Source organism: Sturnus vulgaris, chromosome 5, assembly GCF_052056855.1.
Source record: "Sturnus vulgaris isolate bStuVul1 chromosome 5, bStuVul1.hap1, whole genome shotgun sequence".
NCBI classification, from domain to species: domain Eukaryota; kingdom Metazoa; phylum Chordata; class Aves; order Passeriformes; family Sturnidae; genus Sturnus; species Sturnus vulgaris.
This window is the reverse complement of record NC_142247.1, coordinates 15,700,278-15,727,468: the sequence shown is the minus strand read 5'-3', so window position 1 is coordinate 15,727,468 and position 27,191 is coordinate 15,700,278. Positions and strand designations below refer to the sequence as shown.

At 39.3% G+C, this 27,191-nt stretch overlaps 1 protein-coding gene across 1 annotated transcript; it reads left to right on the top strand.

Annotated features, from left to right (window-relative positions):
- Window positions 1-921: 921 nt before the first annotated feature.
- On the top strand, window positions 922-18,185 carry TSPAN8 (tetraspanin 8). The gene is made up of 9 exons (XM_014879560.2): window positions 922-1,028; window positions 1,122-1,308; window positions 6,644-6,703; window positions 9,305-9,427; window positions 10,054-10,128; window positions 10,214-10,321; window positions 11,985-12,128; window positions 15,270-15,353; window positions 17,890-18,185. Exons 2-9 carry the CDS (start codon window positions 1,249-1,251, stop codon window positions 17,941-17,943), a joined length of 708 nt encoding a protein of 235 aa, XP_014735046.1. The 5' UTR covers window positions 922-1,028; window positions 1,122-1,248; the 3' UTR covers window positions 17,944-18,185.
- The last annotated feature ends 9,006 nt before the right edge of the window (window positions 18,186-27,191 follow it).

Sequence of the window (27,191 nt, the reverse complement as noted above, 5' to 3'; positions counted from 1 at the left end):
TCAGAGGCAGGTATAGATCCTGAAAAAGGGAAAGCTAGTTAAGAGAGCAGCTGGAGGGAATTATTTTAAATGTAGAGTACTGGTGGGTTTTTTGTGGATCCTACAACAGCCAGATTCTAAGTTACATCTTTTTGTCACCATCTATAGGTGTGTTATATACTTCTCATTTTTTTCAAATACAGAGACGAGAATTGAGGGACAGGCATTGACACTGAAGATTGAAAACTGGATTTGGGCCAAGTGGACTTCATAAATCAGTTCAGACTAGTGTGCCTTTAATCTCTTACATTGTGTTCACCTCTAAAATTAAAGCTTCTTTTTTTAAATTACAAACTCAGAGAAACCTGTGTCTTACCCTCATTCCTACAACTAATGCTGTACGGGGCTTCTTCAGAAAATAGGCTCTAGCCTATTTTATTAACCAGCAAAAATACTTCTATTTTTGCCTCAGGAGTCCTAGTTGGAGAAGAAAACAAACAAGACAAAGCCCAAAACCAAGGAAATAGGCTTATTGCCTTGCTTTCTGGAATGTGTCTGGCTCCTATTGCTGAGAGGTATCCTGCATCTAATGCCAGAACTAGGGTTGCTGTGCTGGGGTTCAAAACACCTGCACAGTAGGACTTTTGTGCACCACAATGCTCAGGCTCCTGGGGTCCTGACTTGGTGAGGAAGAGGAAAAGGATTTGGAGATACTAGGAGAAAATGTTGGCAGATTCCTTACCCCTCTCCTGGAATAAAGCAGTTCCATCCCCTTATGCTGGTTGACATCTAAAGTGGAAGTGTGAACACGACAGAATGAATGCTGGCAGAGCACTAGGCAGTGAAAGGGTAAACCCTGCAACGTAAAGCATGAAGAAATGCAATCATTTCAACTTCCTCTTAAAAGCAGGTCTGTTTCCTCTCTCAAAACTATAACAACTTGTACTTCATTATTTACTTTGGAGGTGTAGGACAAGTCATAGGATTATTACAGAGAAGTACAAATCACAGGACACAGTAAGAGCCTGGAGACTTAGTGATAACAACTGGTAGTACTTCTCTAATGCTTGGTTAATATTTACCTGTGGTAAAACAACTATTTAAGCAATTGTGGATGACTTGGTCATAACTTTTGCTTACAGGAGCAGAGCACAGTGTATTTGATGTGCTTTGAGAGGTTTTCTGAAGACACAAGAACAACTTTTCTATCAAGGTCAAACTTAAGAAAGCTTCTTCTGCAGCACTCGTTTTTGTCTCAGCTTGTTGAAAATGGCGGGTGTAAGCAAATGCATGAAGTACTCCATGTTCATCTTCAACTTTTTCTTTTGGGTAAGTTAGTGTTTAAACTGTCATTAGTGATGTATGAAATGTGTTCCCCATTATCTGAATGCTGCAGTTAGAGGAATTGTAAAGAAAATAGAGCATAAGTGGAACCAGAGTATGATTCTAAATCAAGGAGGGGAGAATATACTTAACTTTTACCCTTCCCTTTGTCTTTTTCCATCTAAAAACCTTTCTCTCTGCATTTAAAAGTAGTCAAGCCACAAAACTGTCTCCCTGTTTATCTTGTGCCCCTCATGTCAAGCGACATCCCTCATCTCAGTCAGAAGATAATAGACTCTCCAATAACAATGGAGAGTCCTCTACCTTTTATTGCTGCTATTTGCATGCAAGATCTGGAAAATATAGTTGCAACAGAAAATACGGAAAATTTACTTGAATTTTTAGCCTTCTAATTGATAAATGGTTTTCATACCCTTTGTGGTTCTTTGCTTTACATTCAGTGCACAATTAGTTTCTGGTAGTGGACAGTAAAGGTTTGTAAGAATGTATGTGCTGGCAGTAGTGCCACAGCTGTACCAAGGCTGATACAACACAGCACAGCAGGCAGGTTTATGGGTGTTATTTGAACCATATTTGTCTATTTATCACATCTCAGCTGGGTTGCACGAATTTCAGGTCCTGAAAGCTCTAGAAAGGTTTGAGTTAAAGAACATTTCTCTCGTGGTTCAACCTCACAGTCAGATTCCTGATAGAGCTTTGTCAGGTTCACCAGGGGTTCACTGAAACCAGAATGGGAACTACTAGCCACATTATGGGATTTGCCTCAAGGGACTTTTTTCAACTGAACAGGTGATACCATTCCAAAGGGACCACAAACAGTAGCCTTGGAAAATTTGTGGCTAGCCTAAATTCTTTGATTGCTTATGGACCTCACAAAGAAATTCCACACAGATCAGTGACTGTTTAGACTGTCTTCTCCAGTTTCTTCCTCCAGTTCTATCAAGGCAGAGTGAAGATTTTTGATATTTATGTGGAAGGTTTTATGCAACAGTACTTACAAGAATCTGTAAGTTTCTGAATTCGATTTCCCGTTCTTCAGGAAGTTTTTTCCTATTTTTGTGGTTTGATCCTAACCAGTGACCAAGTACCATTCAAACACTCACTTCCCTACCAGCAGGACTGGGGAGAGAATTGAAGGCATAAAAGCTGGAAAATTCATGAGTTGACATATAGACGGTTTAATAGGGAAAGCAAAAGCCATTCATGCAAGCAAAGCAAAACAAGGAATTAATTCCCTGCTTCACATGGGCAGGCAGGTGTTCAGCCAGCTCCAGGAGGGCAGGGCCTAATTATGTGAAATGTTTACTTGTGAACACAAATGCCATCACTGCAAATATCCCCCACCTTCCTCCTTCTTTCTCCTCCCTTCTTTCTCTTTATCTACTGAGCATGATGTCAAACTGTCTGGAACACCCCTTTGGTCAGTTTGGGTCACCTGTCCTGGCTGTGTCTCATCCCAACCTCCCATGCACCCTCAGTCTCCTCACCAGAGTAGTGGTATAAAAGGAGAAAGAAAACTTCATGTAGGGCCTACTCAGCAATAGCAAAATCTTATCTATATTATCAGCCCTGTGCTCAACACAAATCCAAAATGCAGCCTTATACCAGCCACTGTGAAGAAAATCACGCCGGCCAAAACCAGCACACATTTTCACATTCATCTGTGTTTACTGTAAGCTAAAACGTGGGCAAATGTCTCAGACTAGCATTAGAAAAGCTCCAAACTACTTCTAGAATGAACATTGGAATAGTGTCCCATGCCTCCAGTGACAGTATGGATTTCCCAGGGGAAAAAAAAAAAAGGGTGGGATCCTCGGGACATCTTGAAACAAGCATATGTGAAACAAACTTCCTATTTTTATACCAAATTTGGAAAACCCATACTGTATTCTGAGGAAGAAAATGCTGAGAGCATTTGCTGTGCATATGACTGACTGGATGGAACAGAGTGGAACAGAGGACAGGAAATGCAACTGTACTTAACTGTTTTAGGGAAGGTGTTTAGTTTAGCACGATCAAGACTGGGAAGAACAGATGCACGGTCTGACAGAAATATAATGAAACTGAATTTTTAATGTTTTGGTTCACATTCCTGTCTTTAATTCTTGGAAATCATTAAACTGCAACAGTAAGGTAAAGGAAACAGAGATGACTTTGCAGCCTCTCATGCCACAGCTACTCTCTGTAGAGCTCAAGGCAGTTGACAAGCGGAAAATTACTGGCACTAGAAAATGAAGGTGACTTTAACCTAAATAGATAAGAATGCAAGTTGTATATTTACCTGGTGTCCTTTCATTTCACACCCTTTTCAATCTCTCAGGGAGTGTCCTCTCTTAGAGTATTCAGGTATGGGCTTCCTAGCCTTCTGAAGACTTTTTCTAAGCAGTTCATGCAGCATCACACTGAGTGTGTAAGCCCTGGAATGGTCTTAAGATATCTCTGCAAATTGACTATGGCCTCACTGTGTGACTTGTGTCCCCTGGACCTCTGCATGCCCATGAGCCTCATGCTGGGCTCCAGCACACAAATAGAGTTTTTCATCTTCCCAGTTTGGTGAAAAATAGCAGACTATGGGCTTTTGAAGATCTGTGCTTTGGAACTGGGTGCCTATATGGAGTTTCTAGCAGTCCTTAGATGAACCCTTGTCAGTTTTGTGCATTAAACACAACACATGTCAGATTTTTCTTCTTTCTCTTCTTTGGAGTTTGCAGGATATCCAGTCTCACCTGCTGTCCTCATTGTATCAACTGTTGCTACTTCATATCATGCAAAATTGTAGAATTACCTTTTTTTTCCACTGAATACTGATGTCTGATGCTAGTTCAAAGCAGCATGGTTACTTAGAGCATCTTTGATCGATTGTTAATACCAGACTTGCAGTCCCATCTACAAACCAACTGGCCCCTTCCCTGAATCTTAATGTGAGCATCTCAGTCCCTGAGGTAGCAACACAAGCTTAGCAGGTTTGCTGAGCCAGAGACCACATTCTCTGTAGGACCTGCCTAGAGCTGTAATTTCAGGTGTCTCAAGGAAGTGTTCCAGTCAAATATTTTCTTTAACAGAAGCAACCTTGTAAAATTTCCTCCTGATATCTTTGAACTGAATGTTTGAAAAGGGTGTGCCAGTGGAGGAAATTCCCCACAAATTTGGTATTTGGGTGTATGAGAATTGCAGAGTCTTAATATACTGTTGGTTCAGGACTATGTCAGGCTCATCTGAGGTGATATTGATTTAACTAACTGGGCTGTGTTTCATCCTCACACCAAAATTGAAAACTTGAGAAGGATCAACTAAATTTGAGGGACAGCAGTACTGTTGCTGTTCCATTTATGAGACTGATATAAGATCACTGATTCTTTATCAAGGATTAAGGCAAAAATATGATAGTCATCTAATTTTAGGAATATGGGTGAAGACATTTTCAAAGAAGTTCATTTAATTCCATCAGAAAGCACAAGCAATTCATTAAAAACAAAATTTCCTGGAATGTTTATTTACTTGAAATTTTATTTTAAGAAAACTTAAAAATTAAGATGGAGTATTGCAGCAAACTTGACATGTTCAACTTGGACTCTTTGGGAACAGATCATTTTTATTTGCTATTTCAAAACTTTCCTTCGTGTGTTTTTGTACATTTTGTATATTATGAAAATAAATAGAAACAAACCATCAAGATTTTACTGAAATGGAACATTTTTTAATCAACCTGAAACAACTCTATTTTAAAAATTAAAATATGTGCACATCTCACGAAAATTTTGATTTATGAATTATGTTTCTATTTTTATGTTGAGGAAAATACTGTAGCATTCCTATTTGATTGATGAGTTCCTGTACATTTAGCTAAATTTGCTTCTACTACTCTGCTGTATTTTAATGGGAGGTATGTAACAAAAAAGACAGTGTGACAAACTCTCTTTGGGTTTGTATTAATAGATGCTTCAGTGGAAATTTTCAATTAGCAAGCCCATGTTATCTAGTGAAGAGCCACATCACTCACACAGTGCTGCTGAACAAGATTGAAATGTACAGTCATATGATACCATCAGATTCTAGGCAGATTCAGAAGGATTCCAAAGGTATCAGTGGGGAGTTTTAGTTAAATTTGATAATATATTATAGTTGTCATTGATTGTACAACTTTCCTTTTCATGTTTAAAATGTACTTATAGAATCTTTACTTAGAGCAGGAAAATGTGTGGTACCCATGTTGGAGTGCTGGCACTATTCCATATCCAATAAGCTGCTAAGGTCATTAATGTCTTTGATGCTGAATATTATATGAAAACTTCTGTGAGGAAATTTTTTTTAAAGAAAATATCTAAACCATATAAAAATAACTAGTTTAATTTCAATAGTCCCAGTCTTCAGTGGAAATTCATAACAACATTTCAGGGCCATTTATGACTTGAGTATTAATGGCAGATGAGGATAATTCTAAATCTGACTAATCTCTGGTCCTCAGTGATGTCTCTTTCCTACTAGTTGTCCCACTAGGCACAATCCTTACACCTGAGTAGCCTCTTGGTTACCTATGTCCAACACTTAATAAAGAGAAATTCTGTGTAAGACTCATCAACAACAAGGTTAGGAATAGAGTGACTGGCACACAGGGGAATGGTACCTCAATGATCAATGAAATAAGAGCACAACTAGAGATGGAGGAATGTATCCGGACCTGTGATTCATCTTCCCTGACTTCAACATTTTAAGGAAAGTCATGCTGGTCAAACATTCACATATACTTCACTGTTTTCTGTAAAAATATAATGGGAACAATTACTCTAGGCATTTTATGATCTCTTTTCTAAGGATTGGAGCGGGCCAGATATTGCTGCAAAAAGGAATTTATTTAGAACTTTACCTAGTAGCTTTACCAGAGATAATGTCTCCAGATATTTATACTGAATAAGTCTAGAAACAACAGATATGCAAACATCCCTTATCAAATCTCATGTTTCCATTATACAAGAAACATCATTCTTTACAGACACTTTTTACACATACAATAGCAATTTATATTCCTCTCTCATCTGACAGAATTTCTGTGTGCTTCCCAAACACATGTATAAATCATCATGTAAATGCATAGTCCTCTGGGGTGGAAACATCAGGGATTTGGTGCATACCTGAAGATTTAACTACACTTACGAATTTTCCTGGAAATGAATCAATATTCTCTGCTCCAGCAATTCATGTTTCTTTTGCTTTGCCAAACAAATGATTTCAGAAGTTTGGACAGCATATAGTGCAATTTGGATACTGAATGTTAGTAAAAAAGTTGCTGACCTTTCTAACTTGTCTTTATTTTCTCCCACAGGTGTGTGGTTGCATTATTTTGGGATTCTCTATATGGATACGAGTAACCGGTGCTCAGCAGGTAAATGCATGCAGTCATACCAGCAGCATGTAAAACATGGAAACTTCTGCATACCCTTTCATTTCCCATCTTAATTTCCACAGATTTCCTATGTTTTTTGTTGAGGCGGTTTGTGTGGGTGAAGAGGAATGTATTTTATCACGTTAAGAGTAAAGATCATGGTGCAGGTAGTCAGATAAAGTGATTGATGCAAGCAGAGATACATGATTATGAGAAGTAGCTGCTATGTTATTAATGTAGTTTCATGAAGATGAGCACAAATTTCTGTTTGAAAATGTGTCTCCCACCTCTAATGAAAAGTAATTATGCTTTTGTTAATGATTTTGGTGTTAGAAATAATAATGTGGAGCCATGCAGCTCATAACTTTTCAAAGTTTTTCCCTTATAGAATAGTATAATGATATCTATTCCTAGGGTTACTCCATATGTTTGTAGGGAATATTTTTACTTTTCTCACTATCTTCAATACTACAATTCTCATTTCCCCAGTAACTGCAGCTTTGAAAGGGAGAAAGGATTATTCCCTTCATTTTCAACAGTTCCTTAAAAACACCTTTTCCCCTCATATTTTTATGTAAAGAGTTTTAAATGCCCAAGAATCTAGGATTGCAATGTCCTAAAAGTCCTCCTGGAGAGTAGAAAAAAGACCCTGAGATGGCCTTCTGGGCAACTTTTGTTGCAACATTTTCTGGGTCCTTTTTGTATGGGTTATTAAATTACTTTGGATATTACGAATTTTATTTTCTGCAAAGCTAGGGAAAATACAGTTTTGAGCTCTTTAAAGCTCTTCTCTTGAAGACATTCAGCAGAGGTTGGTCCTGTTGTTTCAAAGTCCCCATGGTCCTGTAGGCCCTTTTGCCCAGTGTGTACCCACTGGCACCGACTCTAATGTTTAAGCAGTACATTTCTTCAAATAAATTTGGGTCACAGAAATGCAAATTAATTTGAAAGCTTAATTTGCATTCTTCTATTTTTGAAAATATTTTTTAGCCATAGAAGTAGAGAAACAGCCTGTTGTCACACAGAAGCACTTTTTTTCAACTTTCAGATTGAACCTTTAATATAGATTAAGTTGCCATTCTTCAGATAACTCCCCCGTTGCTGTAGCACTGTCTGTCAGTTAAGAACAATCACTTTCAAACCAGTATTTTCCCACCTGGAAATAAAAAAATGGTTGAGGTAAGAAGACAGCTTTGTACATTCCCTGCCATTTGGCTGATGACACTGTTACCCTTAGCCAGTCCCAGACATCTTGTGTCTGGCAGAGCATGGATGCAAGAGAGCTTGGTTCAAGGTGACACTGTGTCATCAGATAAATTAGGTCATGGTGGAGAGCCCTGCCATTCCCTTCTCTGGAAGAGGAAGAGTCACAACTTTCACTCCTCAATCATCATTCTACTAAAAGCCAAAACTGCCATATTGATACTTGACAATCTCTGGTGGCTCAAATGATGCAATGGAACTTGGAAAGCCACAACCACTACCATATCTTATTTTTTGAGAGATTTCCTATTCAGAAAAGAATATTTAAATGTGTGTCAAACTGCTTTCCTGAAGCAACACTTAGTATTCCCCAAAAATCTATGAATTAAGAGTCAGGACCAAAATTGAAAGCATTTTCTCACATTTTTGCCTCCAGGCAGGAAAAGTTCCCATTCAAAACCAATGTATGTTTCGCCTCAGTAATAATTGAGCAGACCATAAGGATTTGGCTGTAGATGAATAGAGCTTTCTAAGAATAAATAACAGGAGGTTCAGTCCAACTTGGAAAGGGAAAGAACAACACATTCTTCAAATTATACTTGTCTATATACCTTTGCAATTTCCATCAGAAGATAAATGTGACAACTTCCAGACATTTTTGCTAATCTTGGCACCAGTCACCCTGGAAAATATTCTTTGAACATTTTTTTCTCTTTTGGCCTTTGGCCTTAGTCAGTCTTTTGGGAATGGAATAATTTGATATTTAATAATATTGAGGTATATGAATTGTTTAGTTGAATGTCCCACACATCAAAATAAAGTTCTCATCTCTGAGGGTAATATTAGAGATCAAGCCTGGGAAAAAAAAAAAAAAAAGAAAAAAAGAAAGAAAGCTGCTTTGGAAAATGCATCTAACTATTTCTCTAATATATGCAGCATTGCTCTGAGACATGTTCTCTCAGGAGCAGTCACAGAGTATGTTCCTGGCCTTCTAATGACAAACAGAGATTTTGTTTCTTTAATATTGGGTTAATGTAGGAGAGGTTTCGAGGTAATCAAATCTCCTACTTCCAGTAAAAAGCAAAGATTCATTGACCGAAAACTAACTGAATGCCACTTTATAGACAGAAGATCTTTATTTATTAATTTACTCTGTAAAGTTGATTTTCATCTTGTGCAGAAACAAAGGTGGTGAAAAACGATGTTTTACAAAGGTTTCAACCACAACATTTGAAAAGGCAGCATTAGAGATTTGTTTATTTATGGATCAGGATTTCTCCATAGTTGCTACTCAGTATATTTATCAGTTACAAAATAATTATCTTGTTTCGGGGAATACAGACGTTTATAGGAGGATCATCTTGTAGCTGAAAGGTTTTTCTTCCTCTCTCTTTTCAGGGGATGGACAGCAGCACGCTTGCAGGAGCTAATCTACTAATAGCTGTGGGCTCCATCATTATGATCCTTGGGTTCCTGGGATGTTGTGGTGCTGTAAAGGAGAGCCGGTGCATGCTGATGTTGGTAGGAAAAAAGAACATTTCTCTACCTTTAACAGGCCACAGTTACATATGATGGATAGAGTCCTCGCAAAGTATCAAATGAGGATGGGAACATTTTAATATAACCAAAAGTATGATTATGATCCTGTGTTTTCATTGCTCACCTTGAGTTTGGGCCTGTTATGAATTCTGTTGCAGTAAAGATAATGATTGGTCTCATCACCAAGAAGACAGGGTCCAGAGAGACTTGAGCATGTCACTAACTTTTTTTCCATCCAGCCATCATCAAAATTCCTTCCGTCAGCTTCCACCCATTACCTATCCCATTTAATTTATAAATTCCCAGTTGGTCCCTTTGCTGGTCCACCTAGAACGTCCTCCCCGACCTCCTGCCTAACTCTCACCTACACACTGTTATCATGACACTGTTCTGGTGTGTGCCTTGTTTGGATCACCAGCTGAGCACGCTCTGTCTTGAGCACCACTTTTTCTCATCATCAAAGAAGAAATAATTGGAGCAGCTCTGACTGGCAAGTCATTCTACCTACGTGGTTATTCAAGCACATGAAAGATAAATGTTAACTTATAAGAAATTATATCCCTTTGGTCAAAAGTAATAATTTTATACCCCTTTTGTTTTCTTCCCAGTTTTTCATTGCACTGCTTCTGATCCTGATTCTTCAGATCGTAGGAGGTGTTTTAGGAGCAGTGAACAAGTCTCAGGTATAGTATTATTCTATATTTTCATTGATGTCTTCATATAGTTTTGTTTCTTTCCAAAAAATTAATAATATATTTTAACTTGCAGGTGGAAGTAGCCTTTAACAGTACTCTAAGCATAATAGTGGATTCACTGCAAAGTACTACAGGAGAACATAAAGAATATCAGGAGGAGTTCCAGAAGTTTGAGAGACAGGTAATTAAACAGTAAAAAAAAGAGTTGTTGCTATTTGTCTCTGCTTCATTTTATGATTACTCTATTGTAGATTTTAATTTCGTTCCCTGGGGAGGGGGAAGAGTCTGAGTTAAAGGCAAGTTGAAACACCACAGAAGGGACTTCTGTTCTCTTGATAGGACATGGTCTTCCTGTGATGATTTCTTTGTGTAATAGTGCTGTCTATAAGAGCAATGAAGCAAGGCACACCACCTGCAAGTAAGACTGAGAGTGAGCTGAGCTCTTTCATGAGAGGACTGCATGGCCCTTTCTTACAGCTTTCCCTTCTGAAGGAGGATTAATCCTTCACCGTATCCCAAATAAGAACTCTCCAGAACTTTTAAGGAAAGATTACCCCAGGGATTAGGAAAACATCAGGAGTGTATCTAATTTGGAATATCCACTGCTATGATGTCATTAAATGCCATGTTTTGCCATGTGAGAAGAGGGAAGAGAATACAATGAGAAGTTGATTTTTATTGTGTTTGCACTTTTCCTGGCACCCCCATCCTGCAAGACCCCAGAGTGTGGATGCTTAGTGCAAGCTTGCTCCTGGGTATCTCACAGAGAATACCCTGGAATTTCATTGATAACATTGAGAGCATACACCCCTTCCCCTCTCACAAGTACATTGACAGAATGCCTGCTGCTCTTTTTTTTCAGTCCCTAACGGGTGATGACTTTGATAGATACACTTAGAGTTAATTTTTGTATTTTAAAGACTTCTGTATGAAAGAAAATGGAACAAGGAAGAATATTTAGGTGTCCTGTGATACTTCCATTTCTCCTTCTCCATTCCACCTCCAGCCTTGTCCTCTGCTTCTGAGACAGCTTATTTCTTCTGATATAATAAGCCCTCTGGAGGGATGAGTAAAATGAAAAATCCCATAATTACTGCATTAATTTTTAAACGTACCAGGACTGCTATATTATGTCCCACAGCCTTTGCTTTTATACAAAATTATGTGAACATTTCCAGCTGCTTTTTTATAGAGGGAGGAGCTCAAACCTAAATCTGCACCCCTGAGCTTTAGTGGCTTGAATATAGTGGAACATGAAGTGGAAACTGCACCTGGTTTACGTTTCACAAACCCCAAATGGAGCCTTGGTCTCCTCAGTCCATTTCTAATTTAAAGAGATAACCATCATTCAAAGTGGTTATTTTTCCAGATTTCAGAGTTTTATGTGCCAGAATTTTACATTTCCAGTCTGGCTTTTCAAGATGTGAAATGTGGATGTTACTGGAGCTGGCAACTTACCTTCTGCAAGTATAACCTACAGAAAGAAGGTTTGATTCGCAAAAAATATTATACCCAGTGGTCCAGTTCCATTCTGGCACTGATAATTATAGCTTTATAGTATGCTAATGTTTATTTGAGCATTTTATACTGAAAATCTGGTCTTTTTTCCCCCTATCTCTTCTTTTTTTTCAAAAAAACCCCAAAACACTTATGCACTTGCATTCTTACAAGTGGTATAAAAATGCAAAGGGTATTTGAGACATACCAATTTGGGACAACTTCCACACTGAAAAAATGAAATAAAATTTGTTTTTTGTTGTTCCACTCAGCTCCATCACCTACTCTATTTAAACTAAAAATCATGTCTTTTTAAACTCTTCTCTCCATTTACTCCTTTCTTGCAGAACAAATGTTGTGGGGTGCTGAATGGACCTGCAGACTGGGGAGAAAATTTTAACAAACTTTTCTCAGACATGTGCCAGTGTGAACCAGAGGAGCAATCATCAGACCTCTGCAAAAAATATCAAAGCAAATACATCTATAAAAAGGTGAGAAAAATGTTTACTCTTCTTTCTAAAGAGCCAAGTTTTGACCTAAGGTTATCTTTGGTGACTTGCAGAGTCAGCAGCTCTGTATCCTTCTGAAAAGGAAAGTTTTGCTTTCTCTTTCTTAGCCAGAATTACCCCTGTGCCATCTGTCAAGAAATGACTGTTCATAACTCTGCTCCTTCCTCTTCCTGAGATGTCTCCAGGCTCTTAGCAATCTGTGTGGTTACTGTTGATGAAAATTATTATGACTTTGGGGTCAGGGTATGACTCTGGTCAGAGCTGCACACCAGCTACCCTTTGGCTCTCATTCCTCTCTCAGAAGGTTTTGCTCCCACCCAGGCTCATTGTTGTAGTAAACATGTTGACATAGAAACTTTCAAAGTGCTAAGGTATATTGAAAATCAAGCACATTAAATGCAAGATATTTGGGGTTTTATAATCCTTTAATAAAAAACCCATACTCATTTTGCAGGATCAGCTGGAAAGAAACCTTACATACTGTGAGATTCATGGCAGAATATTCAAAGAGTGATTTCTTACAATGACAGCCTTTTGAAAATATTAATTAATGTAATACTAATAAGGCAAATATCTGGTGACAGGCAAAAGAAAGCACACTCAGAAGAGCACCATCTAGTAGACAGTAGAGATCTCAAATAACACATTTCATGGTTTGCCTGTCTCTTTATGAAGAAATCTGGACTTTATGGATATGAAAAAAAAATATTTAAAAAGAAATGCACAAAAAAAATTTAAAAAGAAATGCACAAAATAATTGAATAGCACAAAGTAATTGAAGTTTTAGAATGCTGGTGGTGCAAAGTTTGCCAGTATGCACCTAGCACCAAGCAGATTTTAGCAAATGTCCATTCTAGTTGTATAATTCTCTAGTTGCACAGCTCCTTAATCAGGTCCTGCCTGAGCAATAATTTCCTCCCCATGTAGTCCCACAGAAGCAAATACTATTTTAAAGCAAAGAAACAGTCTGGTTAAGTAGAGGATACCAGAACCCAATCTGGAAATAAGATGTATACAAAGAGGCTGTTTTGGCCACACTTTAATGTGTTTTTGGCCTCAGGCAAGCCCTCAAAGGACATATGAGAAGCCATCTGTGAAATTACTGCAGGTGCAAGATATCGCTCATATGAACACAGATTTCATGGTGGTGTGAGATGCTAGTAGAGACATCCAACTCTTCTGATACGGAAAAAAAGATTTGAAGTTCAGTGCAGTTATGAGTCAGCTTAAATAAGAGATTTTTAGAAGACCCATGTGTTTATTGTGAGAGAGGAAATATGGTGAAAAAATACAACTATATTTGGGTAGAGGACAGTTGTAGTGTTATAAGAGTAATGTAATTTTGATGTATTTAAGTTTCAGTTGGCTTTCCCTCCTGTTTGCAGAAGGACAATTGTCAGTGCCTGGAGAAGATGTAGTCAGTGTAAGAACAGAGTATGCAAATATTTGAAAGGAAAGTAGATCTGCATGGAACTTCAGTTGTAGAATCATAGAATTGGCTGAACTCTGGCACATTTGGTGCTGTGACCACTGCCCTGGGGAGCCTGTTCCAGTGGCCAACCATGCTCTGAATGAAGAACTTTTTTCTGTTATCCAAGCTAAATCTCCCCTAACTCAGCTTCATGCCATTTCCTTGAGTCCTATCACTGTTCATGAGAATGAAGAAATCAGTACCTGCCCCTCTACTTCCCCTCATTGGGATGCTGAATACCCAAATGAGATCTCCCTTCAGTCTCCTCCAGGTTGAATAGAGCAAGTGTCCTCAGCCACTCCTCATATGGCTTCCCCTCAAGATCCTTCACTGTCCTCATGGCCCTACTTTGGACAATCTCTAGTAGCTTTATATCTTTCCTTTATTATGGAGCCCAAACCTGCCCCAAGCACTGGAGGTGAGGCTGCCCCAGCTCAGAGCAGAGCAGGACAATCCCTCCCTTGCCTGGCTGTGATGCTGTCCCTGATGTCCCCAGGTCAAGATTGGCCCTTCTGGCTGCCAGGGCACTGCTGGCTCCTGTTCAACTTGCCACTGACCAGGACCACCAGGTCCCTTTCCATGGCACTGCTCTCCAGCCTCTTGTTCCCCAGCTGAACCTCAACATAACCAGGGTTGCAAAATCTGGCACTTGACCTTGTTAAACTTTGTATGATTGGTGATTGCTGATCTGTCTGTTTTGTCGAGCTCTCTTTCTAGACCCTCTCCTCCCTCAAGGAAGTCAACAGCTCCTCCTAGTTTAGTGTTGTTGGCAAATTTCCTTATATGTTGAAGGGATTTGGGACAAAGATGGAGCCCTGCAGAATCCCACTACTAACCAGACTCCAGAATGATGTTACCTCACTTTCTATAATTCTTTGTGCCTGACCCATTGCTCTGCCAGTTGCTCACCCATGGCATGACATGGTTATTTAGCTGTATGCTGGACATTTTGTCTAGAAGGATACTGTGAGAGATAGCATCAAAATCTTTGCTGAAGTCCAAAAAGTTTATGTCTACTGGCTTTCCAAGATCAGTTAGGTGGGTTACCCTGTCATAAAAGGAAATCAAATTCAACAAGCAGGAGTTTTCCTTCATGAAGCCATGCTGATTACTCTCTTCCTTCCAGCCCCAGCCTAAGACCACCAAACATTGGAAAAAATTAATTTTGAAGCTAGGTTTTTATAACCAAATATTTTCAGTTAATCCCAAATCTAATAATAAACCTGGAAGTTTCATATCCAAAGATTAGATTCGTGGGAACTGATCCCTTTCAGATCTGGTCATGGCTGCATTGGCTCTCTCCTGATAGTGAATGATTATCAAGTGAAAGTAAGTACAAACACTTCTTTCCTTGTTAACTGAAAATAATGTAAACATTAGGCATTACAGCTGTATGTCTTTCTTTGACATGCTTTTTATGCTCAGCTACTAAATCTTCATACTTGGAAAGGCAAAGACTTTCACAGAGTACAAGGTACACATAGCTGTGTGTTTTGTGTTCATTAGCAACGAGCCAGAGTAAATTCAAATAGCCTTTTTTTAGCACAGAGTTAAAGAGAAAAAGTTTGAGAGTTATTTTAGAAGATGCTTTCCCATATAACCATAGGGTAATATTGCTTACCTATAATTAATATTTTTTTTTTCTTTTTCAGCCTTGTGGAGATGTGATTATGCAACAAATTAAAGACAATCTGGTCATAATTATGGGGATCGCCTTTGGGCTTGCTGCCATTGAGGTACCAGTGTACACTGTTAAAATACTTAGTAGCTGACAAGCAATATGTTCTACTTGGAAATACATTGGGAATGGGATTAAAACACATGGCTTGCTCAATTAATAGACAAGGGAAAACCACCTCTCACCTTAGCTATAATCTTAGTGTTATTTCATATAAATATATTTCATTAAAGTATATGGCTGCTGAGCTGCAAACTTCAGGTGAGATCAGACCACCCTGCTGCCTGTATAAGTGCATCACATGGGACATTTTCTTAAAAAAATTGCCAGTCCTGAAACCAGGCTGTCCCTTGACACTGAGCCCTGTGTACAGAGAAGTGTGCAGATAAATAGCGTCAGATACATGAGGAAGAATGGCCAGATTTTTCTTTCTCTTTCTCATATTTTCTTGAGGAAAAACCCATCTCCTAAGAAAAGTTAGCCCCTAAATTACATATTTTTATCATTACGAAGTTTTGGTAAAATATTATAATTTTGAGGCATTAAAACTTTAAGCATCAAGATGATGCATGAATGTATCTGAGTGCACACGTGTGATGCTCCAAATATTCCTGTGTGTAAAAAACCACAGAGTATGTGAACTGTTTATTTTAATTTCCTCACCATACACTGACGAATAACATGCAAGATTTTCTCTGAAGAGAGGAGGAAAAGAAGTGACGCTATCCAGTCAGCTACTTGATTTTGATTTGAATAGGAGATAATAATAAAGAAACGTGGGATTTCACCATGAGGCTTTTTTCAGAAATTTTTTTCTTTTCGCTCTTCCTTTTTGGTTTTCTCTACCCTCGCTCTCCATCAGTGGATGTCTGAGGGAAAAACAGAAATGAGAAAGATTGCTGTGGAAAGTTCAGTCAAAGCGAAAATCAAAAATTTCTTAACATCATTTGCAGAAGATTGCTCCTCATGGTAGAAGAGTGAGAAAAAGCTCCAACTCAAACCGTGTTTCCAGGAAAAGAGTAATAAGTGGTGAAGAATTACGTAGCTGAGCACTGGAAGAGGACAGGTCACCAACTTCTTACTCAGCACAGGCTCTCTGGTATTTGAGGAGCTATATGTAGGTGGTCAGGTCTCTCATCTATATGTTTACTTTGAGGGAAAAATAGGTCAATTACACCAATATTAAATGGCCTTAAAATAGAAGGGTAAAATTACATCTGTATCCCTAAGGCAAATTATAAGTCACTTTGCTCTAGTTACTGCAGTTATGTGAGTTGTAGCCCTTAGTTCATTGGCCATCATTCTCTCCTGTTCTCCAGCTGGCATTTCTGGTACTGGCTGCCTCTCCCAGTCATAAAAGGATTAGAAAACAACATAAATTAACAATATGAGGCTCAGCACAAACTGTCAGATGGCAATTTACATTTGATAAACATTTAGCCTTTCCATATTAACTCAAGCAATCACAAATCAAAGGCCACTTGCTTAACCACCTCTATGCTCTAGGAAATCCCAGATAAAAAGAAGTGCTCTTTCCCCCTCTGCCTGCTTCATTGTGCCACTTGTGAGCTGTTACTGCTTTCAGCTCACCCTACTTGTGAAAATTATACAGATAAGAAGGGCCCAGTTTCATTCAGGTGCAAGTGCAAATGTGGGCATCGTATGTCAGGGAAGCCCTGTCAGGTTATGCCAGTGTGGGTCCATCCCTTTGTCTTAGCTGTACCTCTGTAGTACATATGTTCTTCTCTGTCTCTTCCTTAAGTAAATAAAGTATGTCAGCATTCATGGCTTCAAAGGTGTCTGTTGGGTGCTTTCCACTTTTGTGGAACACCTTCACAGACTGGTTAACTTTAAATCCAGAAGGAAGCTTTCTGATCTGATCTCACCATCTGTCTGCCATGGGTCATGGAATTGTACCCAGTAATTTCCCATACAGAAGGTGACCCTACTGAATTTTCTATTTCAAGTAACAGCTTCTTCAGTGAACACACTATTGTTTCTATCCCAAGTCCATTACTGATAAATACAAAATATTTGTTGCATGATCATTTGCAACTCAAAATAGTGAAGTAGGTTTATAGATGTATACCTGTATACAGTACACACATGTATGTGTATACCTCTATACATACGCTTCACACATATGGTTACACAAAAGAGAGTGACAGTGGAAAAGAAGAGAGATTTCAAAATGAGAGAACCCTTAGAATACACAGTGAACATTCCTCTAACTTTATCAGAAAATAAAATGCTCAATCTTTGTCCAAATTTCTTGAATTTCTCTGTAATTTCTGCTCCATTACAGATAACAAATGCATTTTAAACATAGAGGTACAGGAGTTCTCATGCAGAGAGGCAATCCAACTTTTAAACAAATGACACTTCTCCATGGTGTTGGCAGTCTTACCTGTGATATATACTGATTTAATTCTTCTGTTCTGTAAGAGCCACATAGGAAAAAATCTTCTCCATAGCAGATTTAGCCTGCATGTAAATCCAAGACATTTACAAACAAAACACTCCCACTGTGTATCACTTGTATCCTGGGATTTCCAGAACTGCCAAGTAATGCCAGCAATATCTTTGTTTTCCAGATCCTTGGTTTGGTGTTTTCTATGAGCCTTTACTGCCAGATCGGGAGAAAATGAAGCTGTGAAAATGCCAGAATGATATCACCAGTCAAATCAAGACCTTTCTAGAAAGAAGGCTAGAGATTTGGCTGGGCACATTCAGATAAATACATGCATGTCCCAGGCAGCTGTTCTGATGAAAACGGCAGCCCTTATGCTCATGGATGCTTGACAACTTACAAAATGACCTCTTTATATTTCATAAGACTTAATGATGTGAATATGATTTTTTATTTGCAATAAACATCTTTGTTTATGTTTCTGAGGTGTTTATTTTGTCCAAAGACAGCAATTATGTCATGTTGAGAGTCTGAGTTCACCATGTGGTGTGCCCTCATGAATGTTAAACCACCCACAGCAGAGTCACCATAAACAGCTGCAAACCATCATGCAGGGGCTGACTGCTCCAGGGAACTCAGACCCATGGGCACCTCTGCCTGTGGAGCAGGGTGTTTTCATTAAGAGAGTTGTGGGTCGGGGTTTTGTTAGCTATGAAAAGGGCAACTAACTTGCAACCAAATAGGAAAGCCACGTTTCCTTTCAGGGATGTTTAAATCAGTGTCTTGGCAGCTGACATGATGGCTCTTGGGCCCAAATGAGCTGGATTTAGTGGCATGAGTTTTGCAAACAAGCATCAATGGTGAAATTCAAGCCCACATGGAGGCAAGGCATACACAGAAGTCACACAGGTAAGGCTTTGCCCAGAGCAGCTAAGGCAAGAGGGTGGACAAACACAGGACGTGGCTGGCAGCAGAGCCAGCAGCCATATAAAGCCTGCCTGCCTTGGGACTGACCAGTGCATGCAAGTGTTTGGGCCCTGAGTACTGACAGCCCTGAGTGTCCCTGTCCAGCTGCCCGGGTTCCCTGCACACTGCCCGTGGCAAGGACACCACATCAGCCTCCTGGGCCAGCTGGTCCCTGCCCCACCAATGGGCTGATCTCAACCTCCCCTGCCTGGCCATGGAGTCCCACCGAGCTGGGTCTGCCCATGTGTCCTGGTGTGGGCTCAGCTCATCCCCAGGAAGAGCATGATGCCAGGGGCTGGGGCTGCCCTGGTGCCCTGCACTGCCCCACTCATGACTGGGATGGAGGGATGGGCCAGGCTCTGCCTTGCCACCCCAGTGGAACCCATGTGTCCCAGGCCCTGGGGAGCTGCTGGCCCAGGTTGCCCTCTAAGAGAAAATAAACAGAATCAGGGACAAGATTTTTAAGGTATGAGGATGTCTAATGATGCCCACAGGGACCTGCTGAGGTTTTACACAGCAGGCTGATGGCCTCCCTGCTGTGTGTTGGGATTAGCTGATTTGTCCAGCTCTGCTGGATCCCCATCTTCATAACGGGAGCAACTTTAAACACCTCACAGAGCTGGTCTTAAGTGAAAACCACATATCATGCTCCTCTAGTTAAAGACCCCTCAGGTGCCCTCGACTGTCTCAAAGCACACCCTGACTGCTCCCATCTTGACAAAGCAATGCTACTTGATTACAAATGCATTAAAAGCTTCCCTTGAATAGAGACCTTTGTCCGTGTCTTATTCCAGCAGAACTGGGTTCAGGTAAAATTCATCTGCAGCAATCATGTTTTTTAAAAACTCAACCAGAGAAAGTTTCTGTCCCATCCCCCATCCATCCCTAGCACTCAGACCATTAGGCCAAGCAGTGATCCTGCTTTCAGTAATTCATTTGTCTCCTAGGAAAGTCATCTAGCTACCAGCCAGTTCTGGCACTTGTCCGCCCTCTGCAGAACCTCAGAAGTTGTGCCAGAAGAATTCAAACTTTATTGGATCAGAGAAGAACCATGACTCCATAACACAGCTGTACTAACTAGAAAAAGAAATGCTGGCTTCTAGTTCCTCCTCCTCCCCCGAGTGTGGTTTTTTTTATGCATATCTTATCCATGATCTGAAGTCCTGGGAGCTAAGCCCGAATCACCCAGATCATGCTATGGCAGCTGGAATCCTGGATTATCACTACAGAAAAAAATTGGAAATATAAGGGCAACATGGCGAGAGAATTGCATCTTCCTCCTCTTCCTCCTCCTTCCCATTACAAGGACTGTTCTATTTGAATGAAGGACAAGAGGGACTCCCATAGAGTGGTCTTAGAGCTGTGGATGCCTAATGGATGGACATGAAGGGGAAATTATAGCTCACTCTTGCTTCCAGGAGGAGTCAACTTAAGGCAGCTGTAAACTTGAGTATTGCTGGCATGGATTTGTAATGAGCATTGAGATGAGACTGACAATGTACACTGGCTCAGACACCAGTCTGGTCATGTATGCTGCTCTGGGGACCCAGATATCTAAAACCAAGCTGTTAATACATCTAAATTTTGGTTGTCTAGTGCCTGGTTTTGGATATAATCCTCAAAATAATTTTGGCTTAAATCAAACTAATGATGTATGACATATTAGACTTTTTGTTAAAACAGTTAAAACTGTTGATATTAAAACCAGCATCAAAATGTTGTCTTCAGTGAGGAACTTTGACACAGGAGTTTTATCTGGAGCTATGGTGAACAGTTCTTCTGTTTATTTATGCATTTTGTCTTTATTACACAAAGGTCTCAGGAATAAAAGTAAAGCACTATAATTATATGCTACCATGACTGTTTAAATGGGATTGAACCATTGAAGAAATGCAGAATATTATAAGCTTGCTGGTGAAGTGGGTTTGCCGCTGAAATATGCCCATTGCCTTTGAGGTTGCAAAACTTATTTTCTTCTCATGTGTTGTAGCCTCCTGAAGTTTTCTTCCTAGTTTTTTCAATAGAAACAGCAAAATGCTAAGCATAAAGCAAAAAGAAATCTGTCTCAATAAGATTCATCTGGTCATTTACAAAACAATAGAGTAGAAACTCATAGAATTATGAAATGGTTTGGACTGGAAGGTACCTTTTAAGAGCACCCACACTGCCATATCTGAGCTACCAGTTTGAACTCTGTCTAAAATCAATGAAGAGAATAAACACATCTAGGATTTGAGCCATCTTATTCTAAAATAGATGTCCAAAGAGGTTAGGAGAGCGATTTTCATTGCAAATAGGTGAAATTGAAGTGAATGAATCCCACCCCACAATATTGAACATGTTGAAAATATTAGAAGCACTGATCAGTCAAGAAAGAGCATTAGTATGATATTCCATGAAGGTGCATTGATTATTCATTGACATTTTTGCTCAGTCATAATGCAGCCTGCTAGGAAATGAGCCCTGCCTATTCCCTAGGCTGGTAGGATAAAATTCATCTGGAGTGCACAGTGCTGTAACAGAGGTCCCAGCACCATTCCTTCATGAAGTCCTCTTGGTATTCGTATCAAAGAACATTTACAGTTAGCTATTGACTCAAAATAGCAATGGGACACTTTTCTGAGCCCACAAACATTTTTTTGATCTTGATGTCTGGAATTGCTGAGATGGAATTTGACAATAAATCCTTGACAGAACAATAAAACCATAAGGGTTTTGTTTTGTGGGGTGTTGGGGTACGTTCTTTTTGGTTTTTCACAACCATCTCATGCAAGGTTATGTTCATCTCAATGTTACCCAATAAAATCAGGCATACAGAGGAAAGACACATGTCCAAGACCTTAGTTCTTTAAAATATCAAAGGGAGAAAAAGCATGTCATTATAGTCTTAAATGGTATAAAAAAGAGTGGTAAGAAGAAAGACAATGTGTCCCTGCCTTTGCCAATGGAGCTAAATTCTACCTTAAAACCAAGCCTATTTAAAACACACTGGTGGTTTATCATGTCAAAGCCAAGCATGTATTTAATGGCAACAGATAAGACATCATACCTGGGCCAAAATGTCTCCAAAGGAAAAAAAAAAGTTATAACTTATGGCAAAATATGAGTCAGTAAAGCGATGTCATAAACAATGAAGGGAAAATTATTATTAAGCCTGTTACTGGAAACAAAAAATAAGGAAGAAAAAGACAGAGGCAAATAGAAAAAAATAAATAGGATTTTTTAAAAATGAAAGAAGAATGAAGCAAAACAGGACAGGTCAACTTGAAACAAAGAAAATATTAAATATTATCAAGATCCAAGAATTTGCTGCACTCAACTCAGCATGAGGAGAATTTGGCCCCAATCCACTTTTGTGTCCTGGATGCCATATTGAAAGCCAATTCAACCTGTTTTTAAATCAGTGTCAAATCTGCCCCAAATCTGTCTGGCTAGCCAGGCCTTTGAGAAGCTGGGACTCATCAGAGCATAGCTGGTAGCCAAAGGGTACACCAAGAGACAGCTGTGGTAGCTGTGTAGCCTCTGGGGATGCCTGGAGAATGAAACCAAGGAGGTGAAACAGCTGGCTTTCCCTCTGGAAAGGACACCAGGATGCTGTGGATCTGGCCAAAGTATTTTTGGAGACATGATTAAGTGAGGCAGCAGGGTTTATTTTTAAATTAAGATGGAGGGTTATCAGTTTAAGTTTTGAAATAGGATTGAAACCACAATATTAAAAGCCAGTTCTTGGCTCTGCTCTAAGACCTGTCCTAACTGCTTAGCCTAAGGTTTTCTGGCATGGGAGAAATTCTGATTTAGACTGGATTCAGCCTTCCTCAGCTGAGGGAATGTTTGACTTTGGGTTATTTGGGGAGGTCAGTTAGAGAGCAAACACGTCACTCCAGACCAGAATCAAACCTACTCCTGCAAAGATTCAGGCTGGAGAATCTGCCTGGACATTTTTCCTCTGGGAAGAAAATGGGATGTGCTGATATGGGGAAATGGTACATTAGGACTTCATTCAGGGACCAAAGGGAGGCTTGGATCTCTTAGCTTCATCCATGGCAATTTGATTATTCATAATACCAAGTAAACAGGTAAATTTTCTCCCCACCCCTGTCAATAGCAATAGTCTCATCCTTTCACTGAAAGAATCTCTTTTTTTGTGCAGTGGTTTGGATTAAGTTCCTCTTTTTCTTTTCAAGTATTTATTTTTTTAACTGAAAGCTGACCCCTTGGTGTGTTTTGCAAAATGCTCAACCTGCTTGAGTTTCTTGGGGAGATAGAGGGGTGATGTAATTCACCACTTGATAAGGCTGAATCCTTTATCTATCTGAACTTGGACACTGGGGAGGAATGGGAAAATAATTCCTCTTCCTTTCTGTCTCAAATCTGCTCACAATTTTTTTTTTCTCTTTGTAGAGAAATACAAGTCTCCACTTACTCCTAGACTTTATAAAATTTGTTTGAGCAGTCCAGAATTCTTTAAAAGACAGGAAACAGAGACATAGAAAATGCATGGAGGAATAAGAGGCAAGTGAGGTCATTGTGCGTTAAGAGGGATAAGAGACATATAATACTCTTTCCTAATCTGTGAGGAGCTCAAATTCAACTAATATAAGTCTTTAGAGAGACTTCATCTGCATTAACTGTGAAAGGCTGGGAAAGATTGTTTGCCCTGTATTTTCATGGAAATTTAAGTAAACTGGGCTAACAGATTTGCACACACAAGGCTATGGAAGAAACTGGTTAAAATAACCAGAAAAAAAACTATGGACAAACATAAGAGCACTCTCAGACAACTTCATAAAACAATTTCAAGGCATTTCAGTGCATCAGCCTTTTACACTGAAAGTCTGTGACCTTGCTAAAGTAAGAAGATTAATTAGTGGTTAACAGGGGTTGTAGTAAAAGGCCCCAAGTGTCAGTATACTCTTTCACATTTGCTATTAAGTGAAAATAATGTGTTTCTAAACTATTTCAAACGGTGTTATGTTGTTTGTTATCTAAAAGATTTGTCAGATCAGCTAAACCCAGGCTGATATTTGAATACTGACAATTTCACTGTTGTAGTGCATTGTTTTGCTAAAGTTTCAGCTGAATATATTACTTCGTTTTAATTCAAATGTTTCCTAAACCCTATTACATGAGTTAAAGTAGCAGCAACTCTCTGAAATATTGAGTCTATCATTATTCATCCTGACATTAAGTTCTTTGCTATTACGGTTAATTCAGACCAGGGAGGATCTTTTGTAGATTTGATTTGTTAGGGAAGAGAAAGAATTTGAATGCACTTTCTACTGTCTCTGTTAAAAATATATATCTTTTAGAATGTACTTAATTTTGTCTGAAAGTTTCTGTCAAAACCATTGATAACATAGCTTTGTCAAAGCTTATTATCTCTGTCATTGATTAGGAGTGTATTAAGAGTAACAAATATTGGGACGTGGAGGCATGGAAATGAATGTTTGCTGTTCATTGGCATCTCCAATGTTTACTTCTGTTTCCTGCTTGGACAAGTGTCTACTTTAAAGACTACTGAGATCCTTTGAAATAGGATTAAAATAGACTCTTTCAAGAAAAACCAGTGACTGAGGAAGTTTACTAGAAGTTATATAGTAATGGTGTGAACAGGAATAGAGATGGATATACCAAAGCAATACACCAGCACTGCACTGATGTGTAGGAAGGAAATTACAATCACTTCTCCTGTTGCTGTAGGAATGGAGCTGGGAGCACACTGCCTTGGTATCCTGGCTATTGCACTTCTGTACATGTTTATAGACAGTCAGACAGAGGGAAGAGAAAGGATCATGTGGAAACAAGGCTCAGAACATCAGAAACAAAAGTGAATGATGACTGCAGCAGCTGAAAGGGGCAGGTGAGACACAAAGCTGAGATAGTTTGGGACAAGAGGGAATGGCCTCAAGTTGTGCCAGGGCCATTTAGACTGGATATTAGGAAACCTTCATGGAAAGGGCTGTCAAGCAACAAGAGGGAAGTGTCTTTCCAGGGAAGTGGCTGAGTCATCATCCCTGAAGATATTTAAAAGATGAGCAGGCTCAGGGACCATGTTTGGTGGTGGACTTGGCAGTGTGGGTTTATGGCTGGACGCTGATCTTAAAGACATTTTCCAACCTAAATGATTTTATGCTTTTATTATTCCGTGGTTCTGTAACATACTTAGTTGCAACTGGGAGAGGAATTCAGGGAGCCAGAATGTGTATTACATGAGCTGGAGTGCAGTAGGGGTGACAAGTTTACAACCCAACCTGATTGGAAGTGTGATGGATCCCTGCAGCCTCTTGCCAACTGATCAAGGAGTGGGATGTTTGTCAGCACAAATGGGAAATTACAGACTACTCAAAACAACAGAGTGTGCTGAAAGAGGAAGGAAACAAGGACTTGTTTTATACTGGTTGGATTTCAAAATGGTCCTCTGCTCTAAGAGATATTCCAGATTGTATAAGGGTTCATCACATTAAGTACAGGAAATTGTCTGTCAGATATGAGTTTGGGTACTGTGGTCAAGGTATAAAATATCCAGATGTGCTATCTCTGATATGCTTAATACTCTGTAGCACCATTATGACGAATTACTTTCTGCCTGTGATTTAAGATTCTGCTCTCATTCTACACATGGACTGTTAGAGTGACATGGGGAACTTCCTGCTATTACCTTTCTCATATTCCTCATATTCTCATTCCTCAGTCTTTCAGCCAGTGGAAAAAGGATTTGAATCAATAGAATAAAGAGGCCATTCTAGAGCACATGGTGATGAAATTATTTAAACATTATTTTAAAAATATATACACAAAGAAATACACAAACCATCTGAGAAAAAAAATTGCCTGTGGCTTTAACATAAGAGATGTGCTACAGATGAGAAAAGCTGTGGACAAAAGACTTCAAGAGCAGTTTTTTCAAGCTGAAATTGGCTCTGCTTCAAATATTCTTGAAAGACTAATTTTCTTTGGATGGTAGTGACCATAAGTTGATGTTAATAATGCAAGTCAATTCTAATAATGTGTGGCTTTAACTGCAATAACCACAACAATATTATGTAAAAGGAACAACTGCCATGAACTTCTTACTGGTGTGGAGAATTTTGTTTGCAGGTGGAGTGGATTTTATATCTTCCAAGAGGGACACTTGAGGTATTTCTGGTCATATGGCAGCCATTCCTGGAGCTTGAAACTATAGGTGAGAAAGTTAGTATAAACCTTCTGTTCTTGTAGATTCCTGATATGAATTTATGCCTATTGTCTGATGACTGTCGCTTCAAGTTATATTGGAATAGAAATGTATTAGAGAGTCTGGAACTATGTAGGCAGAAATTAAAAATGTGCACAAAGAGATGAACACAGAAATGAAAATTAGCATTTTTCTCAAGAAACGCAAGCAACCAGAGTGAATATTTAGAGAGTATTTCACAGGGTAGCAAACTTTATGTACCATGCATATTACAGATCCTGACCATCACATCACACATATGCTCAAGTCTCCACAAAGAATAAATACAGAAGTTATCTTATCTGTTCTGAATTTTAGTGGATCTGTTTATCAAATTAAGATTGGAAAATTAAGGGAGATTCAGTCACCTAACAATGCATTTTGTGTCTTCTAGACTTCTGCTTGGGCTCCCATGCTGCTTGATGCGACCATGTATACTCTCTGTCCTGTGTTACATCTGCAGCCCTCTATGGGTTTCTTCCCCACCTTTGCAGAACTAAAGTGAGACAATTTACTTTAACTTTCTTGATTTTATCTCTTTCCCTCTAGAAAATATTTTCTATCAATTGACTACCAGTTATGAAGGTTGTTGCAACAGGCAGCCTACATTCTAAAAGCAGAACTCTAGAAAAGTTTGGTTTATGCTGGAAAGAGAATGATTGTGTCAAAATGCTGCTGTGGGTTAGATACCCAGGTAGCCTACTGTTATGAATGCTAATTGAGCTACAGTGGCTTCACAGCATGCTGGAAATAAGACACAGGCCTGTGTTCTGAAGTAGCTGAGCCAACTACAAGAAGGAAAAGTCACAAAAAAGCTCTTGCGGACCTTGTGGACGTAGCGTTTTGTTCATGTGAAGGAGCAACATGGAATCAGCAAAGCCACAGGCATTATGAGTAAATTAATTTCATAGGCAGCAAAAAGGAAAATAAAACTGCAAAGAAGGGAATAACTGACATATTTTAAGGCTGCAAAGTGCAGTTCAGTTACACTTCCTCTTCCGAGACTTCGTCATGCACCTGGGAGCAAAATTATACTGATATGGAAAATGTTGGGCAGTCTGAAACAGAGGTGATAGCAGAAAGAAAGACAGCAAGCACTACTTTAATCAAGGTTCATGGGTTGTTCTAAGGCTTGTCCACATGCTGAGGACAGGCACTGGAACTGCAGAATACACAAAAACTGTGGCCCCAGGATACTACTTTCTATTGCCCCTCCAGGGAGCATGTTTAGCTTATATTTTGTATGTCATATGTGTCTTCTTGCTCTGGCCAATGTGTAGCTACACATTTTGCAGTGCTCGAGGGTC

Bases quoted from the DNA above. Each gene is read 5' to 3' on its own strand.
- TSPAN8 (XM_014879560.2), top strand. From the start codon at position 1,249: ATGGCGGGTGTAAGCAAATGCATGAAGTACTCCATGTTCATCTTCAAC. The intron at 9,428-10,053 runs GTAGGAAAAAAG...TTTTCTTCCCAG, and splicing joins GCCGGTGCATGCTGATGTTG to TTTTTCATTGCACTGCTTCT. The intron at 15,354-17,889 runs GTACCAGTGTAC...TTTGTTTTCCAG, and splicing joins TTGGGCTTGCTGCCATTGAG to ATCCTTGGTTTGGTGTTTTC.